This window comes from Anomalospiza imberbis, chromosome 3 (assembly GCF_031753505.1).
Source record: "Anomalospiza imberbis isolate Cuckoo-Finch-1a 21T00152 chromosome 3, ASM3175350v1, whole genome shotgun sequence".
In the NCBI taxonomy this organism is placed as follows: Eukaryota; Metazoa; Chordata; class Aves; order Passeriformes; family Viduidae; genus Anomalospiza; species Anomalospiza imberbis.
In genome coordinates this window covers 10,833,033-10,855,128 of record NC_089683.1, presented here as the reverse complement: position 1 = coordinate 10,855,128, position 22,096 = coordinate 10,833,033, and the positions used below count along the sequence as shown (strand labels likewise).

At 44.2% G+C, this 22,096-nt stretch overlaps 1 protein-coding gene across 1 annotated transcript; it reads right to left on the bottom strand.

Annotated features, from left to right (window-relative positions):
* Window positions 1-500: 500 nt before the first annotated feature.
* On the bottom strand, window positions 501-9,278 carry OSR1 (odd-skipped related transcription factor 1). Its single transcript, XM_068183403.1, has 4 exons — window positions 9,149-9,278; window positions 8,295-8,354; window positions 2,265-2,957; window positions 501-1,745 (listed from the first exon to the last, which is right to left on the bottom strand). Exons 3-4 carry the CDS (start codon window positions 2,909-2,911, stop codon window positions 1,610-1,612), a joined length of 783 nt encoding a protein of 260 aa, XP_068039504.1. The 5' UTR covers window positions 2,912-2,957; window positions 8,295-8,354; window positions 9,149-9,278; the 3' UTR covers window positions 501-1,609.
* Window positions 9,279-22,096: the final 12,818 nt, after the last annotated feature.

Here is a 22,096-nt window from a genome sequence, read left to right as displayed (position 1 = left end):
GTGCGGAACCGACCGAAGATGTGCTGAAAAATGTCTGTTCTTGACAAACGCAGGAATGGGGGTGCGAAGGCGTCTCTCCCCGCCGCGCCTCCAGGCACCGAGAGCAGCAACAGTTCACCCATTACTCATCTGATTTGTTTTATAACACTCCTGACACCTAATCTTATCAGCTAATACCCACGATTTAGTTACCCAAGACGATTTTTTTCCTCACTAGCGGCAAAATCATTGTCCGCAGATGTTTACTTTTGTCAGCATTACAAAAGAAAAAAAAAAAAAAAAAGGGAAGAAAGGGAAAATAAGAAGGGGAAAAGCTAATACATAGAAAAAAGATACAGACTTTCGAAGGCTGGTAGAATAGTAGAAACAACCACTGATGAAATAACAACTTAACTAAGAAAAAACGGGAAAATCAAAAAATAAAAATAAGTAGGTTCTGAATATTGACAAAAAGGGAAGAGATCAGAAACAAAATGAACACATATGTATTCCATGCAGACTTGCCTGTAAAATAACAATTTATTTTAATACTTAAAAACCACACACAATCCAGTGATAAATGTCAATTACCAATAATCAGCATAAAGTGCCAAACAGCCATACAACTTTTTTTTTTTTCTTTAATAAACAGAACTTATTGGAATGTCTCTTAATTTGAATACACTGTTCAGAAAGCCAGCATTTAAAAAAATACGCTCTCAAGTTGAGATTTGTTCTCTCACACCAGGACACACGAAGACTTTAAGTACCACTAAAACCACGTTGTGCATACCGTCAGTTTGACGTATTGCCATGTTTCTTTCCTCTGGGTTTTTAAATAAGTCCAGAAGTTACAAACTTCCTCACAGCACACTAGACCACAAGGTAATAAAAAAGTTCTCCATGTCCCATGAACACTGATCTGTCCCAACACCAGGAACCTGTGGGTCTGAGATCTGGATACATTTTCTAATGCATGATAGGACTCCCCACTTGAGAGACTTAGGTAATTTCCAAACATTGGTTTTCTTCTCCTTTTCTGAAAACAAACCAGCAAATGAGATTTGCAAGTTGCCCCTCTCCTTGTCTTAATGGTGCTGTGATGAGAAACCACCGTTTCAGTTCTTAATTGTCTTCTGGAATTCTTTCTATTTCCTGAAGTGTAAAAATAAGAAGCTTTATACAGTCAAAAAAAAAAGTATAAAATAAGAGTTTGGATTTTCTTAAGTAATACTTTTGGAAGCTACGATTTTGGTTTGTTTTTGGGGTTTTTTTTGGGTGGGGGCGGGTTTGGTCGGGGGTATCTTGTGGGTTTTTGTTTGGTTTTAAAGAGATTCCTGTCCAACACGTGAGCACCACCTTTTGGCATAAAGTTTATCAAAGCCACACAAGTCAGCTAGCACTCTCTGTATCATTCATGTATATTTTAAATTCAAAATAATCTTTTCACCCACGACTTAGGAAGTTAATTGCTTGGACAGGGGATTGAAGGGTTGCAGATTTTTGCCCTTTTTAAAGTAGAAACAAAAACAAAGCACAAAGTCCAGTGCTCCCATCCTGAAAATTTTGTTTCTGCTCTGGTTTTGGTGTAAAGTCTGAAAGGGAGGAAAAGTTCATAGAAGTTGGAGATTCAACACTTAAGTTTGGCGGGTTTCAGTTCCTTTACTTGCGTGTGCAGTGTCTTGTGGACCGCTAGTGTTCTGGACTGGCAAAATCCTTTCCCGCATTCTTGACACTTAAAAGGCTTTTCTTTAGAATGGATATATCTAGAGAGAAAAAAACAATTGACATGTCAGAAATAACTGGCCTAAACTCAGCAGCGAGCTGGGGGAGAATAGGCTGGACATTTCTTACACCTACTGCTGAGATTGGGAGTGCTGGAGTGCGGTTCTCGGGCAATTGTCAGTATGTACGTTGTATGTCAGCAAGATGGGGGGCATCAGAGGGTTATAGGGTGCCTTTCTTAGGGATAAAGAACTTCTCTTTTACTTTGGGGTCACCAGACTGTGTGTCTTCATGACACTTCTGAGTGATCATAGAGGCAGAGGACACATGATGCAAATGGAGGGTGAAAACATCTGTAGAAGCAAAAAGGAGGTTGTGAAAATTGTCTTTATGGGGTGCGTGAGGTATGTCTTCCACTGTGAGTTACCTGGGCTCTTCCACCAACAGTGGGCAGATGAAAAACTAGAGGGAACCTTTCTTATAAAAATTTTGAGTGTGGATTGGTTACCAGGAGAGTACAAATACACAAGGAAAAAAGGACAGGAAAAAAAAATAGTTACCTGTGATCCCTCAGGTGATCCTGTCTTCTGAAAGCCTTGTGACAAATATCACATGTGTAGGGCCGTTCGTCGGTGTGGGTTCTTTCATGGATCAAAAGGTTGTAGGACTTGGTGAAGTGCCTGCCACAGAATTTACACACAAACTCCTTCTTGGTTTTGGACGGTAACCTTCCCCGTGTGGGTTTCTTTTCTGGAGAGAGTTTAGTCACCTCAAGCAAAGACCCCAGCCCTGCAGGCGAGCCCTGACTGTCTGCCTGTCCCAGTTTAGAGTGGTCCTCTTGTGTGGCAGCCACTGCTAAGTTGGCAAAGTCAAAGCGGGGTTTGGCTTTGAGGGTCATGTTGGCAGCCTCTTGCTTGGGCTGGATGACATGTGGGAAGAGTGGGAAGGTCGGCAGCTGGAACCGTGCATCCACCAAGCTGGAGACGCTGGGCACTTTGGAGAAGGAGGAGCGGGGCAGATGCATGGCTGGGTAGCCCAGAGTCCACTGGTGCAGGTGCACAGCGTGCAGGGCACTGAAGCCATAGAGGTTGGAGAGGTGGTCAGAGGGCACGGCGGGCAGCCCGTTGAATGCTTGCAGGAAGGAGTAGTTGGTAAGCTGGAGAGAAGGATGGATAGGCACTGGGGCCGGCAGGGTTTTACTTCCCATGGTGGCCGCTCAGGAGGAGGATCTTCGGAACAGGGGAGGAAAATATCTGGAAAACAAAGATGGAAGGGGGAAGAGGTAGAGGTAGATTTACATGAAAACAAAAGCACCTTACCTCACTCCTCACCAATATCCCTCTCCAAAGCCACAGGAGGAGATTTCTTTGGAATTAAAGAGGCCTTTGCTGTCAGTGTATGCCCAGATTCTCCCTCTCCCCATCTCTCTCTTGCACACAAATGTTGTACTGCATCCACAATCATTCACTTCCCAGCAGCATCCCCTGCTGTGCAGATTTCCAAAGATCTTGTACACAGGGACAGCTGAGATGCTATTTTTGGCCCAAAAAGCTCAGTCATCTCCCAGTAATTTAAAATCCTTTCCTGGGTGACCTCAGCCTTTAGAAAATAGTGAGATACTGCCCACTACATCTGTCCAGAGAAACTGTGTTTAGCCCTGACGCGGGGAAGGGTGCAGAGCTTGCTGCCCCTGGGTTGCTCAGTTCCCTGTGGTCTGGCCTCAGCCATGCCTCTGAGATGATGGAGGCACCTGGATGCTCAGAACTGCATGCTCTCCCTTTTTCAGAAAAATAAAATAATTCTGGTGAAAAAAACATTATGGGGAAAATACCTGCCAAAGTCTTTCCTCTTGTGTACCGCAAAAAGAAATAGGAAAATGCTGAATTTGGGTGACAAACCTGAAGTGCCATTTTCTGTTCCCAGGGATAAGTGCCTGGCTTCAAGCCCACATCCTAATCTAAGCAATTGCTTAATTAGAGCCCTTCAAAAGGCTAAAAGACCAGAACTGGTGAGATCCTTCCCATGGGGTACCTAGACCAGCAGCTGCAGGGCCTCAATCCTTCCCTGGGCTGGGTGCCACCACTTTGGTCTGTGTTTCAGTGTCCTGCCAAACCCCTAGCCTCTCTTGTGGGCCAGATCCCTACCCGTCCCACCCCACAAGATGGAGGGGAAAATGCTATAAGGCAGCAGCATTGAGGCACATCTGGGCCAGTCTGAAAATTCAGCCCTGGCTGCTGTCAAGCATTTGGCAGGAGATGCCTCCCAAGGGTTGTTGGTGGGGACACAGCTTCCTCCCTTTGTGGGTGTGAGGGAGCACCCATGGCTTTTGGAAGCATCATAGCCCTGCAGCCCAGAGAGCCTGATCCTTACTCCACAGTCCTTGACTTATACTCACTTTCCTCTCAGTGAGCTCTGGGATCTGCTTTCAGTGGAGCTATTTTCTGCCAGAATCCCCACATGTTTGCTGCAGTGTTCCCACAGGATCCACACAGGGCCTTTATAAGATCCTGACAGGGTTCCTGCTGAGTCTCAACAGGTTCCCCCACAGGATCCGCACAGGGGACTCCAGCAGTATTCAGATTAGAGTTCATCCCCATGTGAAAAGCAAAGCCCTTTGGAGAAACGGAGGCAGCAAAGTACAGCAGAGCAGTAATCGTCCCTCTGAGCTGGAAGTCTGGGGGTGTGGAAACTGGTGGTGGAAGAGGTCTAAAGACCAGGGAAACAAATCTGATTTATATGTGTGCTGTTGCCTGGAAAGAGGAGCTGTGGCTGGGAGGGTGTGAGAGGGAGAAGCTTACTCTGAGCAGCTCTATATTCCAGGCCCACCTTTCACTCTGCTTTACATAAATCAGCAGCAGGAAGAGAAACTCAAACCTTAGAGGAATTCCACTGTAATGACCCAGAATAAGAGATTGTGACATTTTTTGTTTTTCAATTGGATACATTTCTGATAGTGACTGATTGAAAAGTGCACACATTTTATTCTCTGTTCACCTCCCTTTCCTCCTTTTTCCCCTCTTTTTTTTTTTTTTCTTTTTGTTTTATTTTGGTGGGGTTTTTTTTTTGTTTGTTTGTTTTGATTTTTGGGTGGGTTTTTTTTTTTTTTTTTTTGGGGGGGGGGGTTGCTAGTCGCTCTACTGGGGATATACTTTCATTTAGTTAGTCCTGCATATACACTAAGCATGTCCACATCACAGCACAAATACCTCAGCTGGTGATCCCAAGGACATAGTGCACAGAAAACACTCTTGTCCTCTCGTCCAGGTAACTGAAAATGTCTATTTCTGTCTGTCACAATGGCTCTGTGTCCATTTCCCTGTCTAGGTAGCTCTAGATCTCTCAAATATGAAACAGGTTACTGCAAATGAAGTTTATCCCTCTTTCTTTCTCTGTATTCTTAGAAAACACTAAATATGGAATATATAAGCAGAAATCTACTATGTCAAATGAGTAAATTCTCTCTTGAAAATATTTTAAAAATTCTCTTTCGATTTTCCCAATAATGAACAAGGCACAAACCAAGAAGAAATGCAGTCAGGTCATAATAGCATCCATTGCGCCCACAATTTTTTTAGTTTTTGCTAGAGCAGCTCTATTAAATTTGAAAAAAAAAAAAAAAAAAAAAAAAAAACAACTAAAAAGAACGAAAAAGCAAAAGACAACAAGGGAATAAAAAAAAGAGTGAGGAAAAGAAAATAAGAAGAAAAAAGGAGGTGGGAGCAGACTGTTCATGTTACTACAAGTTTCTTGGCACTTTTCCAGAAATGTAAGCTCTGTACGACCGGGATAGTCAAAAATATGGATGAAGAGCAGGCTATTTCATAAAGAAGTCCCCTCACTTCGGGACATCAAAGTGAATGTATTTCACAGTGTAGTAGCTCTCTGGTCTCCCACTTGCCCGCAGAGAGATCAACGTTTCTTTGATTTCGGTGTCACCTCCACCTTTAATTCTGCTTCATGTAAACAGATCGTTATCGGGTCGTCTTTTTTTTTTTTTTTTTTTTTTTTTTTTTTTTTTTTTTAATGGAAGAAGACCCCGCGAGTTCTCTGCTTGGATTCCCTCATTGCAATAAAACTGTACAGGGTTTTCTTTTTAAACGCAAAGTAGCTCGGTGAGTAATTAAGAACAAAACACTTGTGTTCTGACTGAAACAAAACCCACTCATGCCAAGATAAATTTACCCTGCAAAATAGGATCATAAACTTGAAAGTCTACATCTGTCTCCAGCTTTCTTACCCTTTGCCCTGAGCGAAGATACGGTAATGCTATTGTCCAGTTGCCACTGTTTTAAGACCATTTCAATCTTAACCTTCCAGATTAAATTCTACCTACTCTATATTCCAGGGAAAAAAAATCTACCCGGCTTTCTGCTGGTAGCATTGCAAGAGGCGAAATTAAATGGATTTTTAAGTAATCTTGTGGCTAGTCGGTTTTTTCCTTTCTACGTTGAATTATCAATTTCCGATGTATCCTTTGAAAGGGTTATTTGTTACATTAAATACCTGACTCATAAATAATGAGGTTTGCTAATTAGTTCCACATGGAAGAATGGAGGAGGTAAATTACCCTGAGAACGTTGCTTATTTTTACAAACATGATAAAGTAGCGGGCATAAAATGATGCATTCTTGCGAGAACCTCCAACTACAGCAATCAGGTTCTTCTGTCAAAAAAAGTTCCCCAGTTTTGCCTGAATTTTTTCAAATCGGGTAGCCCTGTCCTTTCGGCTGCAGCATTTCGGTGTGCAGTATTTTGCCACCAGGTCGGCTATTTGTTTTGTCTCCTTTGAGGGGAAGAAAATTTCACTTCCTAAAGTTAGAGCGAAGAAATGGAGCTTGCAAGTTATCTGTGTTTGGGAAACTAAGCGGAAAGGGAATAAAACTGCCCTTTCACTCCCCATTTTTCGAGCGTGGTGCTCTTGAGGAATAAAATGCATTGTTCAACACAGATTTATTCAAAGTATTAATGAAGTGTGCAGAATCTATTAAAGCAGGTTTATTTGGGGCTAATTGAGCGTGAAAGAGTTAATTACTAACATTAATGAGGACTGGAAGGACTCAGTCAGCGTGCGCCTTGGATATCTCCGCTCAATCCTTATAAAATCATCATTCACATTTTATCACGAAATCGGTGTTGACAAGTCTCCCCAGACCACCACTGCGAGCGCGGGTGACTGAGATGGGCTTTAGTTTCTCAAACAATAATAATAATAAAGAATAACCGGGGGCCGAGTGCACCAGCGATGGCTACAGTGCCCGGGCAGCCTTTATCCAAGGCAGCAAAGATCCCGCGCTCGGCCCCTGGAGGGACAGCGGCTACGAGGCCACGGGCGGGAGCGCGGCCCCGCGGCGAGCGTGGGTGGGTGCCGCGGGACGGCCGCAGCGACAAGCTGCTCCACCTTCTCCCCGCACAAGTTCTTAGGTAGGTTTGGGGGTATTGTGTGCGTGCTTTTGCAATCCCCTCGGGTATTGAAAGGCCCCCAGCACAACATTTGCCCTCGCTTTCTCCCTAGAGAAATACCCAGTGCCTCCCCTGCCCAGGAATAAGTCGTCCTTCCTCTCTCCCGGCCGCAAGGAGGATTTCTTGCCTCTGTACTCCTCGCTTCCCATGGCCACAGCACGCACAGCCCGGGTAGGGGCAAGGCTTTGCGGTGGCAGCCCCGGGGGCCGCCAGGGCACGGCGGAGCATCCCCGAGCCCGGCCGCCCGCAGCGGGACTCTGCCGCGGAGCTGCAGCCCCGGGGCCCTGGGCCCAGCGCTGCCTTTGGGGTCGGGCCTCTTTCTCAGCTGACTCCGGATTTACTGAACTGGACCCACTGTGCACCTGTCTGGGACCCTCCTGCCTGGATCGCGATTTATCGAACGATTCCTGCGGCGCTACAAGAATCTCCAAAATGCTCTGTTTTTATAGTTCCCCTGCCAAAAGCCAACTATAACAACCGTACTCTTAATCCTCGGCTTTGCACTGACACTTTATAGGCTCGGCCTCAAGAGAAGCTTAATCTCTCCTGCGCTTAACTTGTTTCTATCCACTAGTCAGACAAATATAAACATCAGGCTCATTCCTGTTATGGCCTTGGGAAGTAAGAGAGAAGGCTTTTCATATCCTAAAACACTGGAGTTGCAAGGAAAGGAAAAAAAAATTGAAAGAAGAAACCTCTCAGAAATAAAGAAGAGAAAGAAGAGGAAAGAAAAGCCAATAATAGAAAGGAGAAAAGCTGGAAGTTCAAGGCCGTAAGGGACGTGCAGGCTTCTGTTTTGCTCGTATGTGTCATTTTTAGTTCGGGTTTGAAACACTGCTACTCCGCAAGGGAGGAGACACAACTTTGAAAGGAGAGGACAAATCTTTAAATAGCATCAAAATATCCGAGACCCATGTGAAGGCTTACCCCAGCCCCCCACCCACCCCAAAGAGAACAATCCTCACATGAACCACAATATCCACGTTTCTGCACCATCCAGCGGATCGTGGGAGGAGATGGGGGCAAAGAGAGAAAGGAGGTAGAGTAAAGGAAGTGTTTGAATCGATATCCCCAACCCCCGAGGCTTGGCAAAACAAAACCAAACAGAATGAGTTGTTCTTTTTATTTACCTAATCCCGATCTGTGCTCCACCGCTGGCAGCAGTTAAAAGATCCTGGGCTAAATTGGAGCTGGTGAAATAAAATAAAGGGAAAAAAATAGGGAAAAAAAAAGAAAAAAAAAAAAAGAAAAAAGAAAACGAAAAAAGGAGGTTGGGCTAGGTCAGTGTCTGTGCTGGCCCTGGGGGCACAGCTCACCCCACCCACCCCACTGCTCCTCCAGCGGGTACAGGCAGATCCGAGCGGGGCCAGGTGTCCAGGTGCTCCGGCCGGCGCGGCCGGAGGTGCTCTCCCTGCTCCTGCTCCCGGAGCCGGCTGCGTGCGCTGGAGTGCGAACGCGCCCGGGAGCAGTCGCGCTCAGACTGAACCGATCCCTTCCCTCCTGCCTCCTCCTTATTTCAACCCCCCCTCCCAGCTCCCCCCTCAACCTCCCACCGCACTCCGGGCATGCGCACGCAGGGAGAAAGTTTCTGGCTGGGAAGAACCAACTTTTCAACCCGCTTCTCCGGGAGGCACAGCAGCCCGGGGCTCGCAGCCCGCAAACTTCTCATCTCTCCCCTCCTCCCCGCTCCCGCAGCCTCCCCCGGGGCATCTCCCCAGGGCCCGCTGCGCTCGGCCCCCGGCGGAACGTCCTCCCCGGGGCCCGGGGGTTCCCCGCGCAGCTCCGCGGGTTCGGGACGCTCCCCCGGCGCCGCTGCGCGGCAGCGCTGCCTGCGCCGATCCGGCCCCGCCGCTTGGTTCTGCACCTCACGGCTGCGAGCCGCGCCGAACCGCGCCGAACCGCGCCGAACCGCGCCGAACCCACCGCTCCCGGCCGCCGCGCTGCGCCCCCTCCCCGCCGAGCAGAGCCACGGGACAGGACTCACCGGGACCTGCCCAGAGGGCGGGAGGGGGACAAAGGCACAAAGGATGAAAAAGTGGGGGGAGGATGGAGGGAGGGATCTGCTCCCGCTGGATGGATTTAGGGATCGCAAGTTGTTCTCCCTCTCTGAGAAGATCCTCAGAGAGGATTCCGGGAGCCGCTTACCTGTGAGGGGTCCACCCCCGGGAGGACGCTTCCTCCGCCCGTCCCATCCTCCCTCCTGATCCCCACTTTCCTCCCCAGCGCCCCTGACCTGGGAGCCTTCCTCCCACGAGCCGGGAGGGTCTCTCCCGCGCCCCGGAGGGGTTCCACGGCGTGCGAAACTCCGCGGGTTCCCCCTGGATAGGAAGCCGCAAAGCTTTGCTTACGTCCGGGGGCGACTGCCCGGGCGACACAGGAAAACCAAAATAACCCTCGAAAGAAAAAGGTTAAACGTGCTTTATAATTAATCCTGAGGCCGTAATCTCCTCGGTTATTTGTTTTTCTATTCATCCATCCATTCACACTCCTTTAGATCCGAGAAGGGGAGAAAATTGCTTGGGTATATTACATTGTCCCGAGAAGCCAGGGTAATATAATACGCGAGCGAAGACAGATCCATCAGGATAACACGGTACCGTGCTCAGGGACACGCATGTGTCTTTTTATTGTTCATGACACTCCTGTTATTACACCTTTTTTTTTTTTTTCCCACCATCTCCGAAGGAAAAACAAGCAAAAAAATAAAACCAAAATCAAAAATAAACAGCAACAAGAAAACACTACGTTATCATCCTGCAGAATAAGTGTTCATGAACATGACAGTAGTGTGGCGAAGCAAGCTTAGCCCTGCCATTCCAACCCCAAATCCTCTCTATTTTTATGGACAATTCGGGATCCAACATTGCACTCTGCTCCAGGCAGGCGAAGAAATTTTCGTTCCTTTTTTTTGTAAACGAGTGGCATTTTTATGGGGCAAAGCAGAGACATTCCCAGTTCTTCTTCAGTTCTCTCGCGTTTCGTGTTGTTATTTTCTCTCTTTCTGTAGGATAACCCTCACGCACTCAAACCCCCTCCCCCCAAAAAAAAAAACCAAAAAACAACAACACATAAACATCCCCCCGGACAAGGAAAAAAAAAAAAAAAAAGCTAAAAGGGAAAACCCTCAAAACCCAAACCCCTAAACCTCGTATTTGCATTCCTGTCGAGAATTATCCAGTGCTGTAAGCTGACTTCTTTGAATAAGTTTGCATTTTCAAATATAGTTTAGGTCCAGTTGTCTGAATGAGAATGTAACATTCCCAAGTGTCCCCAGACCAAGATACAGACCGCAGATAGATTCTTCTAGCAGGAGATATATCTTTTCTCATAGGAAAAATCTTGTTATACCTGGGTGGGTGCATGCACTAATAAAACAAAAATCGCAATTCTCTTTAGAGAAATAGCAGATTAGCTGAGACGTTAAACGCAAAACCAGCTACGATACCTGCACGTGCTGCCTTTGAGGGAAAAAAAAAAAAAAAAAAAAAACACAACAAAAACCAAACCATGCACTTCCAGGTACAAACCCCATCATTCTGAAATAAATACTTAAACATCGAAAAACGGGGGAGTGAGACACAAAAAAAAAAAATATTCCCACGCGAAAGTAGTTTATAATCAAAGCAGATTGTTGACAAATCATTCTATTCTAGAGTATTCCTGGAAGCTGTAGCTGAAAGCTGCCTGGATAATGTGTCGTCTGATATTTACGTATTTGTTAAAAAATAAAAATATTTGGACTTGTCAACCCACTGGCAATAGAACTGAAGTTTCAGGTTAACTGTCTTGTTAAGTGCATTTATTTTAAATATCTGGCGTTTAAGTTACTAAGAGTATGTTGTTCCAAAACCTTTATTCTCGAATGGATTTTTATGATGTCCCTTGCTAATTTGCATTATGTCAACTTGCATAATACGGGGAACGTAATACGGGGAACTTAATGCGGGGAACGGGGAACAAAACCACTCTGACACGCAGGGAATATGCTGTGCTTTTCCACAGCGAAGATCTGCTGTCGATTAGGAATGTTACGACTTCAAGAGAATTGTGAAAAGCGAAGGCATCTGCTCCCAAAGCTAGCCACGTTTGTAGGATTTAGACGTGACAGCGAAACTCAATTCGTTGCAAGAGAAATCTATGGAATGACTGAGGAGACCGGAACCCCCATTCCTATTTCCCACCTGTATCCCCTTCTCAAAATCATCCCCGTCCCTATCCTGTCCCACGTATCTGCAAGTCAAAGGCCCCCAATTCTATGCATCCCATTTTCGGGGAGCAGCAATGCACCCCATTTTCGAGGATCCAGCACACCGGGACTGCTGGTCCTCTGCGCTCCCGCAGCGCCGGAGTCGCCGTCGGGCGCTGCCGCCTCGCTCCCGTGCCGTCGGTGCCGGTGCTGGTGCCCGAACCGGGGGGAGCGGCTTAGTGACCCTTGCGAAGCAGACTCAGGGGGCACGGGGAGAACATCTGAGGGCATTTTCCCATCGCTCCCGTGGGAGCCTGTTGCTCTTGTCATCTCCTCTCTAACGAGTTCTGGGTTCCAGGGCTAGCCCTTCGCACTGCGGGCACTGGGGATCGCACCTCTTCTGGTTCACGCTCCTCTGGATGCTGGTCACCCCTGGATGCACCTACACGTGTGCTGGGAGAGGGCTACACAGCCTGACTGATGTTCCTCTTCCCTGGTGCAGCTGGAATACCCAATTTCACCCACTTAATCTTTGCAAGAAAAACGATTCCCGGCCCCACTCCATAGCCAGGGGCAGGATAAAACTCCCTTTTGCTTCCGTGGGACTTTCTGCCCACCGGGGAACTGTGCTTGTCCCTTAAAATTCTTTACTGAGAAGAAACAACTGCGCTACTCGCGAAGCATCATCCGCCGCTGGGGCTGGGGGAGCAGCGGCTCCGGCGGAGCAGGGGGAGGTTCATGTGCTCGGCGAGTCCAGGGGCTCCATCGCCCCCGGAGTCTGGCGAACACAGAGGCGGTGCGTGGGGGATGGCTGGGCAAAGCTGCCTCCGCTCGGCAGCCCTGCAGCTCCCGACACTCCCGGGAAAGGAAGCGGGACTGCAGGACTGAGCAGCCGGCAGCGCTCGGCGGAGGCTCCGGAGCTTCACCGGGAGGATGAAGCAGCCCCGGCGGCAGACACGCAGGGGAGAGCAGGCACAAGTGCACTCAGCGTTCCCCTCCTTGTCCTCACGCCTCCCCGGGCAAGGTGTAACGCCCCCGTTATCTGTGGCACCCGGGGTACATATATATATGCATACGTATATATGTATTCTGCTTTTCTTCGCTTTGCCTGGTTTCTCTTCTTCCTTCGATTTTGCTGATGCTCGCGGTGAAGGACTAGACTGTGTGGACTCTGCCCTCCACGGAACTGCCCGGGCTGAGATGAAAAGGGAGAGTCAGAAAGGGGCAGGGAAGACCACGGGCTCTCGGGGGCCGAGCGCGGAGCGTGGCCGGGAACTGCGGGTGGCGGTGGGCGCCGGGCAGGGCCCGGAGGCAGCGCGGGCGCTCCCGCACCCCCTTTCCCAGACTGATCCCCCGCTCCCTCCCGACCACAGTTCGCTCCTCAGGTTCCTTGCAGCCTTAGTAATAGCTGCTAATGACAAGAAAGGGAAGAATAGCGGCAAACAACGCGGGTGGAAACTGCTCCCGTGGTGCGAGTAAACGCTCTTCAAGTAGCAACTCCCGCCTCCATCCCTCAAAAAGAAAATCGGTGCAGAGATGGATATAACGCTGTTCTGCCAACTTTGAAGTTTTTTTTTTTTTTTGTTTTTTTTTTTTTTTTGTTTTTTTTTTTTTTTTTCCAAATTTCTAGTGGTCCCTGAAAATAAAAGGCAAACTTTGGAACATCTCCATTTTGTTAATAAGGGAGAAATCGTTCTTGCTTCATTGCGGTGCTGAGATGTAACCCGGCGCTTTAATGTATTACCGCCCTTCTCTAGAGAGTTACTGCGGCGGGGGAGAGATCCGCGGGCGCGCAAGTCCCGGTTGGCCCCCCCGCTCCCCGCGCAGCCGGCGGGGACAGCCCTCTGCCAGCAACTTCTTCGGAGTAGGAAAGAAAATCCAGAGCACGGAATAGAGCGATAGGGGATTTGTCTTCTTTAAGAATCACAATGGATTTTGCAAGCAACTAATTAAGCGCAAGATCTCCCCCCACCACCAGTCTCCCGCACACACCCCTTGTTTGCAAAGCGGTGTGAAGTCGGTTGTGTAAATGATTCCACTTTAACTTCCAGCCCCTTTAGATCACTAATAATGCCGTGGTGGTGCTGCTCACACTCGTGAAATGAGAGTCAGCATTTCCATTATAATTTCCTATTTTCAGGAGTTTTTACAGTGGCCATAAAAATTCAATCCAGGCTCAAACTTGGCATCCTAGGGCTCCTCCCAGGAGTAATTTCTTTTTGTTGTATTTGAAAGAGGAAACCATTTATCTGTTTTTACATTGTGAGAGAGCAACAAAAGGAAGCAAAAGCAGGGTTTGTAGAACAGTTTTGTATTTTATATCACTTGCTTTTCCTCAGCTTTACAGTATCTGCCATAGTTGTTAAAGGAGTACAGTACACAGTAATTAATAACACATGAAAAACCATCAGGTTATAGAGAAACCAGGGTCTGCAATCAGGACTGGTAGTATAAAATACTCTTTATCATTCTGAAATCCTTTGCTTTTCTAAACCAATAATTTATTAGCAATACATCCAAAATGTAATTTGATGCTAGGAGTCACTTTGATTCAAAACGAAATGATCATTTTAAAATCTGAGAAAGACTTTTGTATGTGCTCATTTTTAAGGAAAATTTTGTAAAAGTACAGATGTTTTCACTGCAGATTTGAGGGGTCTATCCTCCAGCCTCCTCTAAGCAAGTGTATGTACAACAGACAAATAATCTTTGGATTTAGGCGTCCCTAAGTATTCATTTATATGATGGATTGTAATGGCTATATGGTTCCCTTGAAACCACTATGTTCTATCAGGTCAAAAACTGCTTCTTAAAAAAGTTCATTTAATACAAGGGTGGCTGGAATGATTTGTGTACATTACATTTGCTCACATACAATTCCCATATCTGCTGGAAATTGAGTAAGGATTTAATGATCCCAGAGGAACTGAAGGCTTTGGTGACATGAGTTCCAAAGGGGCCTGTGAGACAAAGACCAGTGTGAATTGGGACACTGAAGTGGAATGCCAGCGAAGCCTGGACATCACATCATTTTGCTGTGGATTATGCCTATGCCACATGTTTTAAAGGGAAATCCTTTCTCTACTGCTATAAAATACACACTTCTGCTAGCCTTGAAACTCAGCAGGGGTATCCTCCAACCCATCCAGCTCCGCTTTGTCTAGGAATAAGGATCACCAAGAGAAATCTCTCAGACTTCAGAGTTACTTCTAGATAGTATCAAAAGATGCGTATGAAATTAGAGTTACATGTGTATACATGTAAATACATATACACTAGAAAAGGGAAGAACCTTTGTATGTGTATGTAGGTACAGAGAGATACTAACACAGACAGCATTACAGGATGCACAATGGAAGTAGGAGGGTATCTATATTGAATGAAGGAATATCAGTGACCTTTATATTTTTAATTTTTTTTGAATGGTATGTAACTTGATAAGGCTTATATTTACTATTGTTAACACTTAAAAGAGGACTCCATAACTTTCAGTGAATAAAGACAACATTTACATGCCATGGTCTGTCAATCACAGGACTGGAATCAGAATTCCACAAGATTTATCTTCCATGGAGTGATTTCATCACAGTGTCATTGAGCTAGTAATCTCCAGTGGATGCAGCACTTCCTGAAAGCAGGGAACTTCCTGTTGAGATCATTTTAGAGAAACCTTTCCCTTTCTTTTTTTCATTGACCATGTGCTGGCACATGCACAGACCCAATGGTCCTTGTTTTAGGTATCTCAATTCATAGCCTGAAGGTTAGGGGAAGGGTATAAGTCTTTTCTATTTCTACATTTTTCTCAGGCTTTATCTTCAGAACTTAATGAAGTACATATCTGCAGTGGCTGATAGGTCATACACCTGTGTGACAACGAGCTTGTTACAAATGAAAAAAATGAAACATTTTCTGCACCAGAAGTGGTTAGAAAAGCTTTTCCTAGTTTAATTATAGCAACATTTCATGGCAGCAGTTCAGCATCTCCTTTGGAATTAGCAGGACTAGAGATAGCAATACGAATTGACAGGACTCCACAATTTACATCCTAATTATTTGGGATCTTGTTTTGGCTTTGTCCAGTGCATAGGTATGTAATGAAACAAGGCTCTGAGTTCAGTCAATTGCCAATATTCCTATCTTCTCATCCCAACAGACTGGACACTGGAGCCCAAAGGTACATTCAATCCATGTGCAGCAGCATGAGGGGTGATTGGACCATCACTTGTGCCACAGAGCTCTGACAATCTGTCAAGAGTTGTGAGCTTTCCATGCCTGAGACACAGCAGCTGCCATGCCTGTCTGGCACTGCAAACAGGGAGAAGAGGTGCTGAAGATTGGGAAGATCTTGTACAAACCCACTCCACAGTCTTGGACAGGCTCTAGGGGCAGATCTGCTGGGTCAGGTCTGTAGAATCACAGCCTACAGCTCAGAAAAGTGGGTGTTGTTTTAAATATCCTGAACCTGAACCTTGGAAAGAGATCCAGGGAAGGCAGAACCTGGCTCAGTAGCCAGTGGGAGCCAATTTTAAAAACAGGTTTGGGTCCTTCACTCTCTCAGCAAATATTTGAAACTGCCAGTACTTCATGTCCTGTAGAGTGATGGAAATTCACTACAAGACTGAGAGGTTCATGCACTGGGGTCACCTTCCCTGCTCCAAACAAATGTGTAGTCCATAGCTGCTGGTCCCAGCTCTGCTGCCCACTCCCTTGGCTGTAAGCTCATTGACCAGTGCTGCTGGCAGACACAATGGCCAACTCTCCGCAGGGGACAAGGCATTTTAAATTCAATTACATCAGCCCTTGGTCCTCTAAACCACATCTGGGCCCCCTCTTTTCTATAAAATGATGATTGCCAGAGGCCAGTTGGTCCTTAGCCATATGTACACTGCTGACATGACTACCTGACACCGAAGCAGCCATGGAATTCAAGTATTCTTTCTCCCACAGAAAACTATATGATTTTTTATGATTGACTTCAGTGACATTAATATCTAACAAATGTGTCACTGCATTGTGTCACTGCAGATCCAATTTGTTGGCTTTTACTCAGTGGAAAGGTGTTATTTTAACAAAAAAAATATTGTTTTTAATAATATAGGGCTCCTGACTGGCTAAAGTATGTAGAAATATTGATTTGGTGAGAATTTTGTCATTTAGAACAACCCTAAAATGATGTTTATTTAGGATAATGTATATGAAAACAGAATTTTAGTTGTATGATCACTCACAATGGTTTTCCTGTTTTTAGCAGTTTCTAAATATAAAGCAGTACTATAGGGAAAAAAAAGTGGAGTTTTTTTGGTTTTTTTAGTGTTCACTTGCAAAACCTATATAACTTCCCTTTGAAACTACATGGAAATAAACCTGAGGGGCCAACTAAAAGTCACAAAAGCAAAGGAAGTTAAGAGTCAAGTTGGAAAGACAATTTTCTGTCATACATAGTCATGTTGAAGTGTTAGAGATAAAGGTCACCTAACGGGGGGGGTTTGTGCCATCAGGTGATCCTAAATACCAAATAAGCCGCAATACACTGGCCCAGGGGGAAGATTAAGTAGTGACAGAGTTTCAACCCTAACTGAGAACTTCCTGCTATTCGTGGTTTGAGGTCAGGCCTTTAAGGTTATTTTGAGATAGGCTTTTGCGTTTAAAGCTGTAGGAATAATCCAGTCAGGGCATCACTGAACAACAGACAGGACCATTAAAAAAAAAAAATAATTAAAAAAAAAAAATCTCTTTGTGGAAGTGCAATCCTGAAGAAAACTCGCCACCTGCTGGCCGAACTCCTCCTCGCGCTGCCCTCCTGTCGGCATCTGCTGAAGTCGGTATTTACCAGGTCACAGCAGCTGAAATAATCTACAGTTCGTGCTCTCGCCAGTTAAAGCCTTCATTTTGGGACCTTCTGTCTTAAAGCAAAAAATAATTTTCATCTGAAATCTCTGTGTGACACTGTGTTGCAGTGATGCTTGAAAATACTACGAATCAAATATTTCAGCATGAATAATAGTCTCTCGAGGCTTAAATACTTTTGTACAAGTGAGTTATGTTAAATGCATTTTAAAACGCATATATCCTCTTTCTTTCCCTTATGATTACATCAGGAATCTTTGTGGTTTCTTTTGCGATATTTGTGTTGCCACAGGGTCTTTTATTTGCTGTTACTGCTTTTATTTACTGTTACTAAACAGTAACTGGAGATTTTTGACATCTCATTAGAAATAGTTCTCATTCCTGTAATGGGAAAGGGAACACCTCTCATTGCTATAGCTTACCATCTAGCTTTTTGTTAGTTGACATTATAGTAAGCAACTCTAGATTATTTAGTAGTGATAACAGGATTTTTTGTCAATTGAATAAGTCAGGTATATAATGTTGTCTTTTTTCATTACTGTCTGCTCTACAGTAAGCTAAATTAGATGACAGATCTCATTGATTCCAAGCTAATTTGGGTAGACCATTACACAATAAACCAAAATACAATGTGAACACACTTCAGAACTAATACTTAGTTTACAATCTCGTGATGAGGGCTGTGAAGGCACAAGCCACAGGAAAAAAAAAACACAGCCAGCAGGTTCTGGACACAGCAAGGGAGAGGCACTGAAGGCTAGGTTCATCCAGACTCAGTGACCAAGTGTCCCATGGAAGGGGGCAGTGGTCAGTGTGAGGCTGGAGTGCAGGAAGGTGTAGGAATTTATTTATCAATGCAGACAACAGTAGAGAAGGAAAAATAAAACATGGGTAGCTTTCCAAAATGGAAGAAAGAAATAGAGAAACAGGTGAGACTTAAACCCTGTTAATTGCAATTTAAATAACATTTGAATTTCAATTCAATACTCTACATAACAAAAATGACAAAGATACTGAAGTTTAAAAGATGAAGAAAACAAGAATAGTGGAAATATTAAAAAAACAGGTATATAACATAAATGTAAGCATAATACTGAGAACCTAAGATAGAAATATTGGTTAGAAGATCCAAAATAATTAAAAATTGGCAATTGTTTTGAGTCATTAACCATTAACAATTCAGTCTCTCACAAACCCAAAATAATTTTGGCTCAGTGTGTGGTAATAAGGATGATCAGAGAACAGTAGCAGAATAAACAAATTCAAGTGAAGCAACTAAGGAGAGGATGTCTCTGGTGTAATGGTGAATGTGAATGCTAAAACCACATCTTCTACCCAAGAAAGGGGCAAAAGAGACAAAAGCGTCTATGAATGAAGAGGTGTGGAATCAGATCAATTACTTTTATCAAATTAATCTATGGCTTTGTTCAAAGCACTTGATCAATTCTCTGCTCTGGAATATACATCTGTAAAAGATGGGTAAAAATGTTCACCTAACTGCCAGGGATTATGTAAAGAAAAATATTACATATTATATTTCACAGAGGGGAAAATAGCTAGTGGCAATCTGCATTTCCTTCAATTTGGCCTTGTCTCAGCTACTGTTATATTCTGTCTTAGTTTAGTCACAATGCAATTTTTAAGCAATTTCGGGAGCCTTTGCTTGGAATTGTCAGCTTGCCAAAATTACCTCCTAAATTGTTAAGGTTTTCACAAAAACTTGCTCACATAAAGCAGTGGTAAGTTTCTAAACTGCTAGCCTCTCTTTGGTCTTCGGGGGCAGATTTTGGGCAGGACTAGAGTCATGGACTTCAGCTTACAACTTGCTCTACTCTTTCTGACTCTGATGGAAAACAACCGGGACATTATGTCTGTCTTAGAGTGTCCTGGATAGGAGTGGAGCCTCAAAATTGAACCCTACCTCTTCCAGTGTAGCTGTTCTCTGGTCAGACATCATCACTTCTGACCAGTGGTCACCACCACCCCATCCCAAAGAAGGCGGCTAAGCTGAAACCAGATAATGCTGCTTTTCTCACCTGTGGATAGTTATCCAAGAGAGAGGTCTACACTTACATTTCTTGATCTCCCTTGGAAACTGCAGAGACTGCCTTTTGAGTCATGACTCTTAGCATAATCCTTATGGAAGGAAAATAAAGGTACAACCCAGACCTTTAGTTACAGGAGAAAATTAAGGCTAGAAACTGAATTTGAATGGTTTTTCTGAGTTAGGGTGGTTTGGTTTCTGCTCGCTGGATGTACAGTTTTGTATTTTTGTCATGATTTAGCCCCAGCCAGGAACTCAGACGTACACAGCAGCTCACTTCCTGTCAGTGGAATGGGGGGAAGAAGTGGAAGGGTAAAAGTGGGAAAATTCTTGGGTTGAGATAGAGACAGCTTAATAGGTAAATTAAAAGCCTCACAAACAAAAATTGTATCAGAAAAGTAAAACAAAGATTTGGAAAACCTTTTCCCCAGGTCCCTAGGGGAAGCAGGTGGTCACCCCTTCCCAGGAAAGCTGGGCTCCATCACACATAATGGGGATTGGGAAGACAAAATGCCATCACTCTGAATGTTCCCCCCCTTACTTTTCCCCCCTCTACTTTATCTGTTGAGCCATATGATATAGGACATTCCTTGAGTTATTTGGAGTCTACTGTCACAGCTGTGTCCACTTCCAATTCCTTGTGCCCACCCGGCCTCCTCGCTGGTGGGGTGAGGACCTTGACTCTGTTTAAGAGCTGCTCTGCAATAATGGAAACATCTCTGCACTATCAGCAGCATTTCCAGCACAAATACAAAACAGAGACCCGTACTAGCTGCTGTAAAGGAAACCAACTCTGTCCCAATTAATCCAGCTCAATTGTCTTCACATGGATTTCTTATACATAATTGTAGAATTGCTGAGAATTGTTTTCAATGTTTTTTCATGTTTTTATCTCTATTAGAAAGCCATATCAGGTTCTAACATCCCACATCTTACATCTCATGCACAGTTTATTATACCCATATGTTTTGTGCTAATTTAAACTGTTTATCTTCATTGATGTTCCTTTTCCTCAGCTTTCATATCCTAATGTAAGCCAATCCTGTTCAGAAGGATGGATGCTTCATGTCCAATTTCTTTTTGATGAGCTTTCTCTGCATGTCCTTCATTTTGAATTAGTGGTCTTAACGGTGGCTTCTACAGAAATTTAAATACCAAAGGTATTTGGTACCCAAGGTATATGGTTATGCAATGTTTGCATCTATAGTCTCATTCACCCATCCATACAATTAAACTTGATTAACAAACATTGTCTGAAATACAGCCCCCTTTGAAGTAAGACCATGCTATTCACAAACTGGACAGTTGTACAATTTAACTATCTTTCCAACTCAGTTGACCTGAACAATATTGGTTACAAATCTCCTCTCTGAACAGATACATCCTGTCTGCACACACCTCAGTTCTTGCAGCCTTGCTGTGTGCAGGCCAGCTGAGTGTCTTTCCTCCTCCTTTTCCATCTGCTTGAGGCTCTCTCATCTCTCTCTTGGCTCAAGGGAGAGTGTTTACTGAGGGAAGAGGGTATGGAAAAGGTTATGACTTTCAAAGATAAGATCCTTATTGTGGCTGGCTCTACCCAAGCACCATTTCTTCCACTGAAATCCAGACAGTCCTCTCCACTGCATTGGGACTGGTCATGTTTCCATCTGGGGGCTGTTATCCTCTTCCAGGAATGTCTGCCATCAGCAGTGTAAGGCTAATTCAAACCAAGAGGACAACTGCACCTGCTTCCTCTCATCCAACAGGGCAGCTGAGCATCCAGATGTTTATAGCTGTGGTTAGTTTTAGATATTTTTCATCTACTTCTCACAGGAACTAACAGTACTGATTTCCAGTGACCATACATTCCTGACTTCCTGTCTTAGAGGACTGTAGTAGCCTTTCCACCTTTTCTATATTTTCAAAGATCTACCCATTATATATTTTTTTTTTTTTTCAATAAAACTTGTATCTGTGCTTTTTTGATTCTTACTTTAGATTTTAAAGCCAGTGTTTAAGTTAACTATTGTTAGATTTAGTACAGCTACTGTACTGCTAAAGGAGATGCTTGGGAATAATTGACTGAGCTTAACTTTTCAGATCAGATGAAACTTTTATATTTCACACTTCATGACACTTTACTTATGGATTCTGAATGGAAGCTCTTCTTAATCTGGCTTTATTTTATACCATTTGATGGATAGCATATTAAGTTTTTCATTTGGCAATGAATTGCTTGCAAGCTGTTTGCAATGGAGACTTATTTGTGTTTTCACATGTTCATTAATTTTCTGATCATATATTACTGTTCTACTTTGACTCAACACATTGTATTAGAGCTCTCAACATGCGCATGTAAGCTGTAAACATTTTCACAGAACCCCTACTTTCCCCAGATTTCCATGAAAAGAGAATTTCACTCTCTAAGATATTCTTCCAAAATCATGGCCAAAAAAATGAGTTAGAATTTTTAGCTGAATGCTTCTTCTCAGATAACTTTTGCATAATTTATACAGCCTGATTTTAACTGTCAGGATGAAGGTTCACTTCAAAGCCATCTTCTGCAATTCAGTTTTCCTTCAGTCTCTATATGAATTTATAAGGGAAGTCATAACTGAATTATGTTGAGAGTTTTCCACCCTGGTATTTGTATAGGATTTAGTATGATCTAAAAAAGTAGATGATACAGAGAAATTAGCAATTTTTTTTTTCAGTTTATATTTACTTGGTTGTTTTCTTTCTTAATTTCAGTGACCAAGAGAGTGATCACTGGTAGTCACTACTAATTATAACTGAAATAATTATATTTTCGGGGCAGGAACTGTGAAAAGCAAGAGAGAATGGCACTGTCTTATTCAGTTTTAGAAATCTACAAT